At 39.2% G+C, this 14,777-nt stretch overlaps 1 protein-coding gene across 1 annotated transcript in view; it reads right to left on the bottom strand.

Annotated features, from left to right (window-relative positions):
* The window catches only part of LOC121331059 (collagen alpha-1(XXIV) chain-like), a 125,891-nt gene that overhangs the window by 94,752 nt on the left and 16,362 nt on the right, over positions 1 to 14,777 (bottom strand). Inside the window, exons 4-7 of the mRNA XM_041278206.1 lie at positions 8,465 to 8,518; positions 4,729 to 4,782; positions 1,568 to 1,621; positions 788 to 841 (exon numbers count right to left, since the gene is read on the bottom strand). Coding sequence (XP_041134140.1) covers positions 788 to 841; positions 1,568 to 1,621; positions 4,729 to 4,782; positions 8,465 to 8,518 — 216 coding nt within the window. The remainder of the gene's footprint in view (positions 1 to 787; positions 842 to 1,567; positions 1,622 to 4,728; positions 4,783 to 8,464; positions 8,519 to 14,777) is intronic.

Raw genomic sequence — 14,777 nt, 5'->3', positions numbered from 1 at the left:
AAGTGACTTGCTCAGGGTCACACAATGAGTCAGTCAGTGGCAGGGGTGGGATTTGAACTGGTGACCTTCTAGTTACAAGCCCAGGACTTTAACCAGTGGACCACATTGTAATAGTAATATTAATATTACTGAAACCGGCCCTACCTGCTAGCCAAGTAATTAGATCTCGTAATAATAATAATCTTTATATAGCGCCTTACAAGACTTTCCGCTTTATGAGACTAGGGTGTGTAAACTATGCATTAGCTGCAGGGTCACTTACAACAACTTCTCACCGAAAGACTGAGCACAAGAAGGTTAAGTGACTTGCTCAAAGTCACACAATGAATCTGGGCTGCGCTGGGATTTGAACCAGGGACCAGCTGGTTACAAACACATTTCTTTAACGACTGGACCACACAGTACTAAGGTCACTTAAAACTACTAAAGGAAGCTTCCGCAAAATAGGATATTTACAGATTTTATCGATGGTTCTAGACACAGCTACCATGTTAGAAATCAAGCTGACCACTGTTATCGTGGGACTACCCTTGCATGTTGTAAATGGTATCTGGGATACAACTGTATTCATAGCTGTTACCTCTGCTGGAAATTGCATCCAACAGTTGTGATTAATGCCTTAATCAGTGGAAACATTTTTCTAGAAAACATTTCATAATATGAAGGACAAATAGAAGTTCAGCCAGGTAATGTTGTTACTGTATTTCTAACGCTGGTCTAGCTGTATCCATTTCATTTATAATCTTCATTTATTATTCAGTGGGTTTCCATGACAAAACATGCTTACCTCTGCCCCATCTGGTCCTCGAGGACCGGCTTCACCTGAGAAACCCTGATCCCCCTGCAAGACAATACAAGCCATCAGAACTGATATTATTACAGCTATGTTGCATACACCAGGAGAAGGGCCATTCCTTTGGTAAAGAAAACTTGTAATGTGCTATATAGATAGCATGTCCTGTCGTATTACATGAGGAAAATGTTAACATCATTAGTTTTGTGTAAAGTAATAATACATATATATACACACACACACACACACACACACACACACACACACATATATATATATATATATATATATATATATATATATATATATATATATATATATATATGCATGAAACAAAATGAGGAAACCTTGTACATTTACATTAATGATTAACTGCATTGAATTACATTAATTATATTAAAAAATAAATGCAAATATAAAGCTCTATTCAATACTTTTTGACCACCACCACTGTAACAAGGCATGTCACATTAACACAATTTGCTAAGACTGATATAACATTAAACAAAAAAACAATGAGAAAGAAGCCACATGAATGCAAAAAATAAAAAACCAAACAGTGGCAGCATGTGTTGTTGCATGCAAGACCTAAAGAACAAGACATACTAAAACATGCAAAAATGAGGACAGACACATCCCAGGATGCAACATTCCCATATTTTTAAACTCACATCACTAGCATAATACAGAGGAATACCAACAGATTGTAAAAAGTGGAGGGAGGAGATATGACACAAAGCAGAAAGAAGCAGCCTGGTTTCCAAAACAGTTTACCTTCTCTCCAGACGGGGTCTGACCCGGTGATGATCCTGGATCTCCTTTTGAACCCTATTGCATATGAATCAACGATGTCAACAGAATGCACACATTCAGAACCTCCTCACTACTCAAACTTTCCATGCAAGGTTAAATTCCCTTGAATTAAAATGAACACAATCATGTGAAAAGGCATTCCCATGTGTTTCCCTCCCTAGTTCCACATGCTGCTTCTTTGGTTCACAGGACTTTTCCTGTCTGTGGAAAACCGCTTGATTACTGAATCTTACTGGAGCTGATTAATAGAATAGAATGCTCAGCATCATTCGACAGCCTTTAATCTTTTACTGATGCATAGCTGCTGAATAAACAACAATGAATTCAAAATCTAATTATTATTTTCTATTTTGTTCTGGGTGGGCGAATTAAAAGGGAATCTAACCTTGCTCTACATATACAATACAATGGAGCTTAATCAGCACCAGAATAATTTAAATAATGAGAGAAAGGCTCAAAACCATCAAGTACGGCACATCAAAGCACTGACATGACGCTCAAATGTGCATTCATAAACATTTCAGGCAGTGACCCCTTCATAATTCTGGGTAAAGGGCTGAGCATAACTAACAGTCACAGTGCAAAGATTAAACGCATTCCCTACTTCTCAGTCGCTTTGTAGATTCAACAATAAATAATTGACAATTAAAAAAATCCCAATAGAAAAAGTGTAGGAGGTCTCTAATGAGCTATGGAAGTATGTATTATTCAAAGAAGCGGTTACCCCCCCCCGCCCCTTAAGAAAGCTACCTTGGATAGAGAAGACAAAGAAAAATTAACTACGCTCCTTGACTCCTAAGCACACACTGCTCAATAAGACGTGTTTAGCATCAGTTTTCTGTGAATCCAAATCGCCACTAAAGCAAAGGATTAGTGTTGTTATGCTTCATGATTTAATGCCAGGAAGGTATTTGGAACACCTTGAGTTAAAACCGCTACAGATTTGTATTGCACTTGATCAGAAGACAAGCCCCTCCCCACACATTTGGTCACATTGAGAAGTGGTTCTGTTGAATGGATATGTTAATTACGTGTTAAGTTGTAATAAACATGTACAGAGATACATTTAACAATGCTTTAAAAGCACAGTAAGGAACTTTAAAATAAATGAAGGAGCATGACTTTGTGTACTTCGTTAAACAAAGTATAAACACCTCAATTCAGTAATTATTAATAAAACTATGATGACGCTTAACTATGGTGACGCTTTTATTGTTTTTATTTTACATCATATTAAATGGCCCAATTATCTTTACTTAGGGGTCGATCAATCAAACCCTGTTTTATGATGTTTTATGATGAACACCGGAGATGGGCTGGTGGGAGTAGACACACCTGTTCTGAAGACACGCCTCTGTCTAAAACACAGAACTCTAATCTTTAAAAGTGTAATAACCAAAGGCTTTTAAAAAAAAGTCACTCTCACACGTCTCTTTATTCCCAGACTTTATGCCAGTATTTCCTATGCCATTGCACAAGATAACGAAGTGGGGCCCTATTATAGGTAACACAGCAAGTGAAACAGGAGAGGAAACCTGCCAAACTTAAGCTGAGTCAAAGCGATTAAAAAATTCTGGAAAACCAAAAGATGAACAGCAAAACAGCAAGGGACTAGTGCTGTTTACTAATGAGAGCTAGTTCCTTGGTTAATCCACTTTTAACTGCACCTCCAACCCAAACTACCTGGTTTCACTAATAATTACAGTCCTGTACTTAAGCGGTGAGGTACAACCCATGTAAAAAAGTGAGTGTTTGAGCTGTGCTTTCACAGAAATATGTTGTAAAACAGATGGAGTTCCAAAAAGACTGCCTGGAGGCACTAAGGTATGCAGTAAAAGTATCCTCAGTTCACAAAGAATTTTAAAAGACAACCTGTTTTTTTTTGTTTTTTTTGTTTTTTTTTTAACAAAGCAGATTTGCTTCAAAAGTAATTCTGTAGTATTACAGTTATTATTTTAACTAAGCTGTTTCCATTGCGTAATAATTAATACTGACTGGGACAAATTCGCTCCTTGATTCAAAAGCCATGCCTCTATTCACTATTAAGTATGGTTCAATATTTAACCTAAATGGGAAAGTCACAGTAAAGTAGGCCAAATTCCATTCTTTCTGAATAAATCCTATAGTGAGGCATATTGATACGTTTTAATTTCACTTTTTTTTTTAAACACCATTTTCACTGCATACTATTACGTAGGGATATCTTGTGAAGAGTTAAACCTATTGTCAGAATCCCAGAGCCTGTCTCCACGTTGCAGTGTCTCACAGCTCAGAAGCACATGTTCCACAAGGCAGCCTCTTCCGTGATACAGTTATGTGATGCAGCATGTCATGCCCACACACAACATACACTGTAAAATCTTCCCACAGCACTAAAACTGCCACACCACTGGTTAACTGCCACTTACATACGATAGACACCCAACTATTTGCGAACTGTACATTCAAGGGCGCTTCTAAACACCTGTTTTGCTTGGGTCGGATTCCTGCCCTCACAAACTGCTAGTAAATACAGTCACATGCAGGGTGCAGGAAGGGGTGGGGAGGCTGAGTTCCTCCTATCCTCTCAACATCTGCACATAAACTGATCCAAAACCCTGCATCAAACTGGAAGTCATTTCCCAACCTTTTCAAATTACATTGTCATGATGGAACATGAAGACACTGAAGAGAAGAGTTTGTTTCTGTTCGGATTGTTTGCACATAAAAGAGGCTAGCCTTTCAACCATTGTGAGGTTTGTAGCAGCAGTTAACCTTGTAACAATGTCAGTGTTAAGTGACTTTTTATGTTCTTTGTGCATGGTTTTTCAGGGATGTGTTATAATAGGGATGTAAAGTTTGCCCAGTTACATGAATATGTAGTAGTAACAATGTAGTAATAATAATAATAATAATAATAATAATAATAATAATAATAATAATAATAACAACAACAACAACAACATTTGTAGTGTTGCATTAACATTAAACTGGTGACAAAAAATATTAAAATGCTCAATGTATACCCCGCACACAGCACCAAGTCACCAAGTATGATAGAAAGTGAGTGTGGAGCTGTAGTGTGCTGACACAGGATCTTCTAAGCGTCACAAGAGAACCCCTTTAGCTGACAGCTAGCTCACCTTTGCACCTGGCAGGCCAGGTAACCCGGGATTCCCATGCGGCCCTGGCAGCCCCTGGAAAACACAAACACAGGGAGGGAGGGGGGTTGAAGCTTGCTAAAACCATTCCTGTGGGCAGTTTATGGTATGAATGTGGTAATTGTCAGGATCCCACACATGCACTCTGTAGCCTGTCAAGTCTGATTCATTTGCACCAGCTGTGAGTAGACTGTTGGGGATTTATAACAAAACTGCATTAGAAAAATGCATACAAACATTCATAACTTAATAAACACTGAATTTATTGTAATATCACCAGTTTAATATGTCTCATTTCACTTCACCACACATACATATGACAGGTAAGTGATAAAGGATTTTGACTATGCTTTTTAAGAATTACTGAGAGCATTAACCTTACATGACCTCTTCTTGGTGAGGGGGGGGGGGGGGGGGGGGGGGGGGGGGAGGGCTTTTCTTAAAACCACCAGATTAGCCCCTCCCCCTGTATTACCATTGGCTGGGATATGGATGTCATGACATACCCTACATTATTATTTATCATGTAAAAAAAATATTGTTTAGTTCTGAAGTGACTGATATCCATGTACTAAAGCTAGGCAGACAGAAATTTAAACCTCTTCCTTTTCAGCATCACTTTTAGGCATAATTTTTGTAAATGTTTTCTCTATACTCCTTACTTCTTACCAATTAAGTACAATTACTAAATATCCTTCCTAAACTGGCCATTCACAGGAAGATCTTAACTTATATATATATATATATACACATACACACTACCGGTCAAAAGTTTTAGAACACCCCCATTTTTCCAGTTTTTATTGAAATTTAAGCAGTTCAAGTCCAGTGAATAACCTGAAATGGTACAAAGGTAAATGGTAAACTGCCAGAGGTTAAAAAAAAATATTTAGGTTACCAAAAACTGAAAAATAATGTACATTTCAGAGTTATACAAAAAAGCCTTTTTCAGGGAACAAGTAATGGGTTAACAACTTACAGCTGTTCTGCAGCAATGGAAGTAAATTAAGCCTTGAATGTTGATGCTAACAATTCCTACAGGTGTCCCAACTTTTGTTGATTACTTACAAACCCTCTGTCTGTATAAAAGCAGTGTTGGCACAGACTGTGTTACTACACCCTCTTAAGCATTATTTGGACAGTTTTGTACTGCAGGAAGTAATATATTGCTATCATAATGGCGAGAAAAAGGCAATTAACAAAGGAAGACAGACAGACCATTATAACCCTTAAAAGTGTAGGTCTTTCCTTTAGAGAAATTGCAAAGAATGCCAAGGTGTCAGTGAGTACAGTTTCCTACACTATCAAAAGGCACTTGGAAACTGGAGGAAACTCTTCGAGCTGCAGGTTTGACAGGTCAAGTGGCAGTAAGAAAGCCATTGCTAGAAAAAGAGGCTTGCCTGGGCCATGAAGCACCGCCAGTGGACTACTGAAAACTGGAAGAAGGTCTTATGGACCGATAAATCAACATTTAAAATCTTCGGTTCATCACGCAGGGTTTTTGTACGCCATCGAGAAGGTGAAAGGATGGTTCCTCGGTGTGTAACACCAACTGTCAAACATGGAGGAGGAAGCGTGATGGTCTGGGGCTCTTTTGCTGGATCCAGAGTCGGCGACTTGCTCAGAGTGAGTGGCACCCTGAACCAAAACGGCTACCACAGCATTTTGCAGCGCCATGCAATACCCTCTGGTATACGCCTAGTTGGTCAGGGGTTCAGCCTACAGCAAGATAATGACCCAAAACATACCTCCAGGCTATGTCAGAACTACCTTAGAAGAAAAGAACAAGACAGTAGGCTTCAAATCATGGAATGGCCAGCACAGTCTCCAGACTTAAACCCCATCGAGCTGGTTTGGGATGAACCGAACAGAAGGGTGAAAGCAAAGCAACCTACAAGTGTAACACATTTATGGGAACTTCTGCAACAGTGTTGGGAAGAACTTTCCAAACAATATTGATTCCATTGTAGAAGCAATGCCACGAGTGTGTTCGGCTCTTATATCTGCAAAAGGTGGCTACTTTGATGAGTCAAAAATTTAGATTAAATTTTGTTAAACAAAATGATTCCATGATTTCTTTTTTATCTCCAATTGTTTATTTGCTCTATGCTTTAATTTCAGAGTACATTGAGACATTAAACTGCTTAAATTTCAATAAAAAACGGAAAAATTGAGGCGTTCTAAAACTTTTGACCGGTAGTGTGTGTGTGTGTGTGTGTGTGTGTGTGTGTGTGTGTGTGTGTGTGTGTGTGTGTGTGTGTGTGTGTATATATATATATATATATTTATAGACTGACAACTGCAAAGTGCTTAAAACTACTCTTTGAAATGTTTTTTCAGAATGGTTTGTTTAGTTGCTCCAAAGTAATTACTTGATATAGTCAACACCACAAACTGCAGTTAAGTGGTGAAACTTCCCCAATTGCTTCCTGTGGTGAACTACTCTTTATACATGTCATGGGGGAATGAGATCTCATTTACAGGATCCTGAGAAATGGTTTAAGTGAAAAAAAGGCCACTGGAAAATGAATGAGGAATTATTTAATCTGTTATAGAAAATTACAGGTCTTGCAATGTTTACATTTAAATCTGCGTCCAGTCAGTGAATAAACATAATTTAATATAATTTGGTACAGGAAGCTGTATGTTTTAGGTTCTGAATTACACAAGATGTTAGGGATTATAGTTTTTACAACAGAAGAAACACCAGGACGATAATGCTACAGTATAATGAAATGGAACATGGAATCGGGTTGGTCACACACAAAGTGTGTTATAATATAGAAAGACTGCAGTGCACTGACTAACCATGCCGTCACTGATGATATGCAGCAGGACCTCACAGTCCCCATGCAGACACTGAGAAAAAGCAGCTCTAGAGATTTTAACCTCATCTCATCTCACCTCATCTCAGAACCCATATAAAAAACACAGCCCCTTACATGCAATACAAGTACAAGTAAAGAAATATCAAGTTTGGTTCAATTAACCTATTAATAAATATAGTAAAGACATCTTCATTGATGTGCTAATGGGAATATTCCTCATAGAAATTTCCAAAAACATTTACATTCGGCTAAAGAAGTTCCCAAATCAGCCTATTTACTTTGTTATTAACAATCAGTTAAAACAAAGAACATAGACATAACTTGCACATTGTCACTTTAGACTAAATTTGATCAATAATATTATAATTTCAATTACTATACTTTTTTGATAAATTGTGGGTGTTTGGATTTTTGTTTTTGATACATAGCATCACTAACAGACATCAAAATGACAAACAAAAAAAGACAAGTCTTCTTGAATTGAACATTTGTATATTAGAGCTGGTAAACTCTATTTAGAAAGCTACATTATACCAATGCCTCTTGATCGTTCGAAGTAAGCAATTAGATGGTATAAAGCATCAGATCACAGATGCCAAGCCTTTTTTTTTAGCTCATAAAGTAAATTAACCTGACCAGAGGTCTTGCAGGTGTCAGATGAGATAATTTACTAATGCTAAAACTAGCAGGGGAAGTGCCAGGGAACATTGTCATTCTTCCGAGATATGTTTACACAGACACTATAGCACATATATAGCACATTGAGAGAGGATTGTAGCTGAGGGGACAATGACTAGACAGCAGTGGTTCAAGGTTGACTCAACACTTTCTGTGACAGAGTGTTATACAGCTGTAGGTAAGAAGGCTTATAAAAGTGATCCTCTACTCACCCTCGGACCTCTTCCACCCGGGAGACCAGGGAGGCCTGGTGGGCCTGTGGGACCCTTTAAGAAAAAAAAAAACAAGAAGTCGTTATCACTGAGTGCAAAATCAAGTTGTTGCATGTTTTTATATGAATATGCAGCACAAGTTGGAAAAATACTTTCAAGCAGGAAAAGCGCTCTCACTGCACACTACAAACTGAAAACACACACACACACACACAACTTGTACGAACAGGGTCATATCTTGGAAAGCCAAAGAACAACAAGACTGCGCAGCACCATGTGTATCATGTCAGTGCTATGAGCTGTTTTGATAAACATTTCAGCAGATAATTAAGCCCTGGTACAGTGCATGGGAATCTGAAAACTTGTGTGCTATTCCAGTGCTTTGTTAGTGAAAATGAAACACTACAAGTATAGAAACAAGTACAGAAACATCTTTACTACCACAAAAAGAAACTGGGTTTAGGTAAACAATTGTTTTAAATTCAGAACACTGAAGAATGTACTTGCCATCAAAACTGTTGTTTCTTTCAGCATTATTAAACCCAAACAATTAGACGACAGACATGTCAAAATAAACCCCACACTAAAGCCTGGGCAATTAAAAAAAAAAAAAAAACAATACACACTTTGAAATATATACAGATTGTAAAAGCAGCAAACTGCATTACACATTTCTAAAAGGGCTCAGGATGAAATTGTGACTTGGAGCCGCTGCGGTGTGGAACTCCAGCAGACTGCCCCCAGCCCAGCCGATCTGAAATAATGTCATTGATAGGTACACTCAGACTGCAGCAGCTTGCGTTCAGCAATTATAATTTCAAAGACAATGGCCTTATATAATCCTTAACAGCTGCACTGAGAAGCAAGTTTCTCTATTAGGTTGTGACTTCATAGACTATTAAAGTTTCTTCTAAACCTGCAGTCATTCTGTTTGAAGAAAAGTGCTCATGGAAGAGGTGATTGGGATGAAGGAGTACCACGAAGATGTCACTGATTACACATAGAACATTCTGAAATGAGCAGCTCTAGTAGAGAGTGCTCAAAAGGCTAACTGCAGACCGAGAAAACAGACACCAATGAACTGTACTTCAGTTTTGAAAAGGACTGTGGGACCCTTTAAGTGTGGGGTACACAGTTTCCTTTATTACAGTACGGAATAACTTTGGAAGCTTCAATAAGTGTAATTATGGGTGAATTCACCCCTCCATTTATTTATTCAATGTTTTGTTTCAACAAGCAGGGGGTTTAGACCAGAAGTACTGGGCACCTGGACATATTCCACAACCACAACTTGGTATCAATTACTTGCCTATCAACAACACTCTGTTGTGCATTTGTAGACTCGTTTGTGAGCCTAGTTAAATTTCCCATAAGGTAACTGCTCCGTTTTAAATAAAGAACAAATCCCATGGCAAATGTTTTCTTTCACTGTAGCTGACTATTTATTAGGTTTTTAAACTAATAAGCATCTATCTACAAAAGTAACAACTCTTCAAATTATTCTCCATCTTATAACTACACTGTGAAACACGTTCACATAATCAAATGATAATTGGACCACATTAAAGAATTTGATAACACTGTCTATTTGAGCCAGTGAATAGTCAATTGTCTCATTACATGTCATTATCTTCAGGATCATGTTATGTTTGCAGCCACTATTTACCTTTAAAATGTATAATGCTGGTATACCAGCAGGATACTTACTAATGATATTTTTCATACTCTATAGCTGTCTATAATAATACTAATACTAATACTAACAACACCTTCATTGGCCATTGCATTCTAGTGCACTCCCCACTGCTCCTGTTGCTATCCATCTTCCAGAGTAGACAACTTGAGAATGTGAATGCACCAGTTACTATTGAATAGAAAATCTGTAGTACTATAGCACAAGTGGACCAGCGAGAGGGCCAAATCAATGTGTGGCAACAGCATGTGCAATTCCTCCACCCTACCCAGTCATGTCTTTTTTTATTGCTGGGGAGAGGGAAAGGTATACGAGTTTGACAAATTAGTTTTTTGTTGTGTGGTAACTAGGACTTCCAGCTAGAAAGGTGGCGTCACCTGTTCCATCCAACACAAAAATCACATGTAGAACAAGCTGATAAGATTTGTGCTCCAGCTTTTAGTAGAAATATTGTTTCATGTATTTTCTTGACACCAGGGTAGCAGAATGTCCAAAATCTTCAGGGCACAGACTCCAACCCTTTCAGAAATCCAGTTGCACTGGAACGAGGGGGTGCTGAAAGCCATTGAACAAAACTGGAACCTCTGTATATGATAGAAGCCATGCTGCGAAGCAGGTGCTGCCCTATCCCCAGCACCCCTAGTTTCAGCGCCCTTGGAGAAATCACAACTATACTGCAGCCCTGCTTGACACTAATGTGACACCATTGTAGCATCAGCAACAAGCACTGGCTGCCTGCAAATATTCACCTTGCATTGACTGGGTTTATAGACTACTGTTTAAATGCAGCCCTTATTATATTAAGTTGAAAAGTTGTTTTTGGAGGGGGGGGGTTAAACTTATCTGGGTCATTTCACAGTATGTTTCCCCCCCCACACCTTTTTGCAATAGTTCACGTGAGGTTTTGATGAAACAATAAAAACCTTAACCTCATTGTTGTACCTATAATGTGCCATTGTCTTCTACTCTGCCTTTCATCTATTCATCTTCATTCTAAATGGACCTTTATTGAGCTATGGGTGTGCTTTGTTTTCTGAAACCTAAATAAAAGCATTCTAGAAGAATCTCTACCTGCTGGTAGCAACTCAATTGTAATTTTACAGCTGTAATGTGTTTATAGGAATTGAAATTTGCATAGAAAAACACATTCAGAGATCAGTATATTAACTGTATCTATATGATCTACAAGCTATGGCCAACAGATCCTTACAATACAGTCCAATGAGAAACTGAGCAGATGAGCTTTAAAACTTACTTCCCTTGATTCAGAACACTCTGTGGTTGGGCAAAGACAGCGGGCTGCATAACCTCAGAACCCAAGCCCCTAATCCTATTCTTACCACACTACTGAGAGAGTGCGCAGAACCAAAGCCTTTTCTCTCAGTTGTGTAATGTAGTGGCATAAAAATGTGTTTGTTTTTCCACAATTTTACTATTGTGGAGATGGAGGATATAGCTGCCTGTCGCACCAGCCACCCACAATGCATTAGAGGGGAAATTAATGAACCATGTATAATCCCCCAGGCATGCAAGCTAAGACTCTTTAGACTGCTGCTGTTGTTATTGGCAGGTTGGTCGGCATGGGGAATCATGTTGACGTGATAGAAAGTAAACAGAGCAGTGCTCAGAAAAACAGCTGGCTACAAACAGTAGGACAGCTAACAATGCCGCCTCCTCATTTCAAGATGAATCATTGGATAATCATTTTATGACTAGGGGTCAAATTCTTCAAACTTTAATCTGCAGGGGAAAAAATGGTTTTTGGAAAGTTAATAGATGTGTGTGTATATACTGTATCAATTCAGACCAATACATGTTGAAGGATTTGTCAACAAATGTAGCACCACATCATTTAAATCAAATTTCTAGAGGGTTAATTAAGGGTTTCTAAAATGTTTTGGAAGTCAGGAAGCGTGATTTAACAGCACCATACAACAGAGAAATAACACAAGTAGTAAAGCTGCTGTACTGCTATGTAGGAAGATTTCCAGCATAGCTTTAGAGATCATCTGGCCTCAGGAGTCAACTGGACCAAGTCTGTTTACTTGTAAGTTTCCAATGTCAGGTGGTGGCGACTATTTATAGTTATTATTTATAGCAAAGGGTTTCCTCTGTCCTGCTTTTGTCTCATAATGTATTACTACAATTTGAGGTATGTGACTTATGCTACTGTGAACAAGGAAGCATTCTGCAACTTCCTTTAAAGGATTCAATGCTCATGCAATGCCCTTAGTGCTCTTCAGTGTGTTCTTTCACAGAATGTGTATGTACGTGCATCTCATTCACTTGATTGGTGAGTAAAAATCTTCAAAATCCGTAAAGTTATTTTGAAAAAAGACTGATGCTAGGGACAAATATTTATATATTTATAAACATAGTACCCTTTACACTTGAAAAATGAAAAACAATGCTCACAATTCAGTGCATAACAAACTAAAATAAACTGTAAAGTAATTATAAACCAAATGAATAACCCAGTAAACTAAACTGAATAGCCCTGATTGCAATCAGGAGGAGAAGGGGGGCGGTGGGCTCATTTCAGCTTTACTCTTTAACTAGCTCATTTATTTGTGAAGCACTTTCATCCCCTATTTATTTACAATTATGGTAATTTGGGAACAGAGCAAACGAAAAAACAAACAGGTAACTCCATCGCTCCCATTGATAAAAAGATAGAGACACTGCATTACTTAAGAAATGTAACCCTTGATGATATTTTTTGACTTATTCTCTCCTTACATGTCATCGGATTACCTGACACAAAACATAGCTGAAACAAGCGAGACAGCCAAAATGTTTAAGGTAAGATTTGACTTGCATGAACACGAAACAAAAGCATTTTATTGTATTTGTTTCTGTACAGAGAGGTCATACCATGGAAATTCAAAATTTGGATTAGAAAGGAAGTGAAGAACTAATGAAGTGCCAGAGGGTTGTTCATGTAAACTGAATTGCACCTTCATCCATACGTTATATAAAAATAAATATATTATTATTATTTTTTATACGTAGAACAGCAGGAGCAAATGGCAATTTTTCAAAGCGAATAAAACATGCATTATTTCCAACCACTTGTTGATACATGAATACATATCAACCATTTGTACAGGTGTTAAATGGTTCCCTTTCAAGTCGAAAATGACCGCCAATGATACTTTTGTGATATGCTTGGTGTCAGGTATTCGCTGAGCATTTTATATCAAAGCTGCCGATAGGCCCCTACTTCTTTGAATTTTTCTGAAAATTAATTGCTAGAAGTAGGCTTGCCAGTTCCCCAGAATCAGAAACTCAGCAACTGAAGGCTGAGCTAAAGCTACGCGACTGCATTTCATTAAAAAAAAATAAAAAAAACTTTCTTCAACAGCCTACATCGCTCTGCATGTTCCTTTCTTAACTTTCCTCTGCTTTTTGCTGCTGTAAAAAAAAAAAAGAGAAGGGAGAACACAACCCTCCAGCGAGTCGAACCTCACTCTACAGCCACTGTTGACTTGAGGGCTCTGGGCGACCTCGGTACGCCTACTCGATGTGCGCTGCCTACGCCCCTAGAGGTTGTCAATTACTATTGTTTTTTACTACTTAACAGTAAAAAAAAAAGAAAAAGAAAACACTCCAGCTTTCTGTCGAGTGTCTCTGTACTACTGCTTTGCAATTTCAAAATAAAAATAAATAAACGACAACCTCGTGCTTCCTCCATTAGGCCTTGGCCTTATTGTTGAGCAGACCGCGAGCACTACCACACCCATAAAGCGGTGCGTTTGTGTGTAAAAAAAAAAAAAAAAGAACAGATGTGTTTTCTTTCTTTTTCTGTCTGTTCTACTCCCTTCTCCGGGTCTGTGACTACTACCCCGCTGCAAGCTGCACAGGTTGAGCACTCCACACGGTCCGGACGCCATCTTGGGTGTTCCACTCAACAGCAAGCTTCGCGCCGCACTGGTTGCATGACTGCACTACAACTGTCTCCAGGCTACGCTCCACACTGTTGAAAGCTACAGACTGCTCCTGATTGTGTGACTGCAAACAGCCCAGACACAAACACACAGCCCAGTACCTTGGCGCTTTGCCCTCGGTACTTGGTGCTTGGTAATTTGACAGCCCCGTGTCTAGGCCTTTACGTCCGTGATACCCTCAGGTCCTCGGTGCCTCGGCGCACTCAGTGCACTAAAGCCTCAACGCCTCGGTGCCTTGGCGCCCTTGGTGCACTAAGGCCTCAACGTCTCGGTGTTCAATCGCTTACTGACATGGCTTTGTGCCATGCTGTCCCACAGCCTCGGTGCCTCTGTGCATCAGCATCCTCGGTGCCTCAAGCGCTACATGCCTCAGCGTTCAATGCCTCTAGAATTTTCAAGCCCCGCGCTTCGGCGACCTCAGTACCTCCAGAGCTACATGTCTCTGCTTTTCGACGCCTCAAGGTTTTTTGAGCTCTGTGCAGCGCGCATTCACTGCCGCCCTAGTCCAAGGCCTTGGTACCACTGTGCTTCGACACCCTCGGTACCTCGAGGACGATACGCCTCGGCATCTGCCCAAGCTCCACCTGTGCCTGCCCCAGAGGATAGACCCAGCTTCGCCTGTGGATGCTGTAGCAGTTGATCAGCAGGACGTGATGATGAGTGAGGATGCTCT

The sequence above is a fragment of the Polyodon spathula genome, chromosome 18 (genome assembly GCF_017654505.1).
Source record: "Polyodon spathula isolate WHYD16114869_AA chromosome 18, ASM1765450v1, whole genome shotgun sequence".
NCBI lineage: Eukaryota > Metazoa > Chordata > Actinopteri > Acipenseriformes > Polyodontidae > Polyodon > Polyodon spathula.
This window is presented reverse-complemented; position numbering and strand designations above follow the sequence as displayed.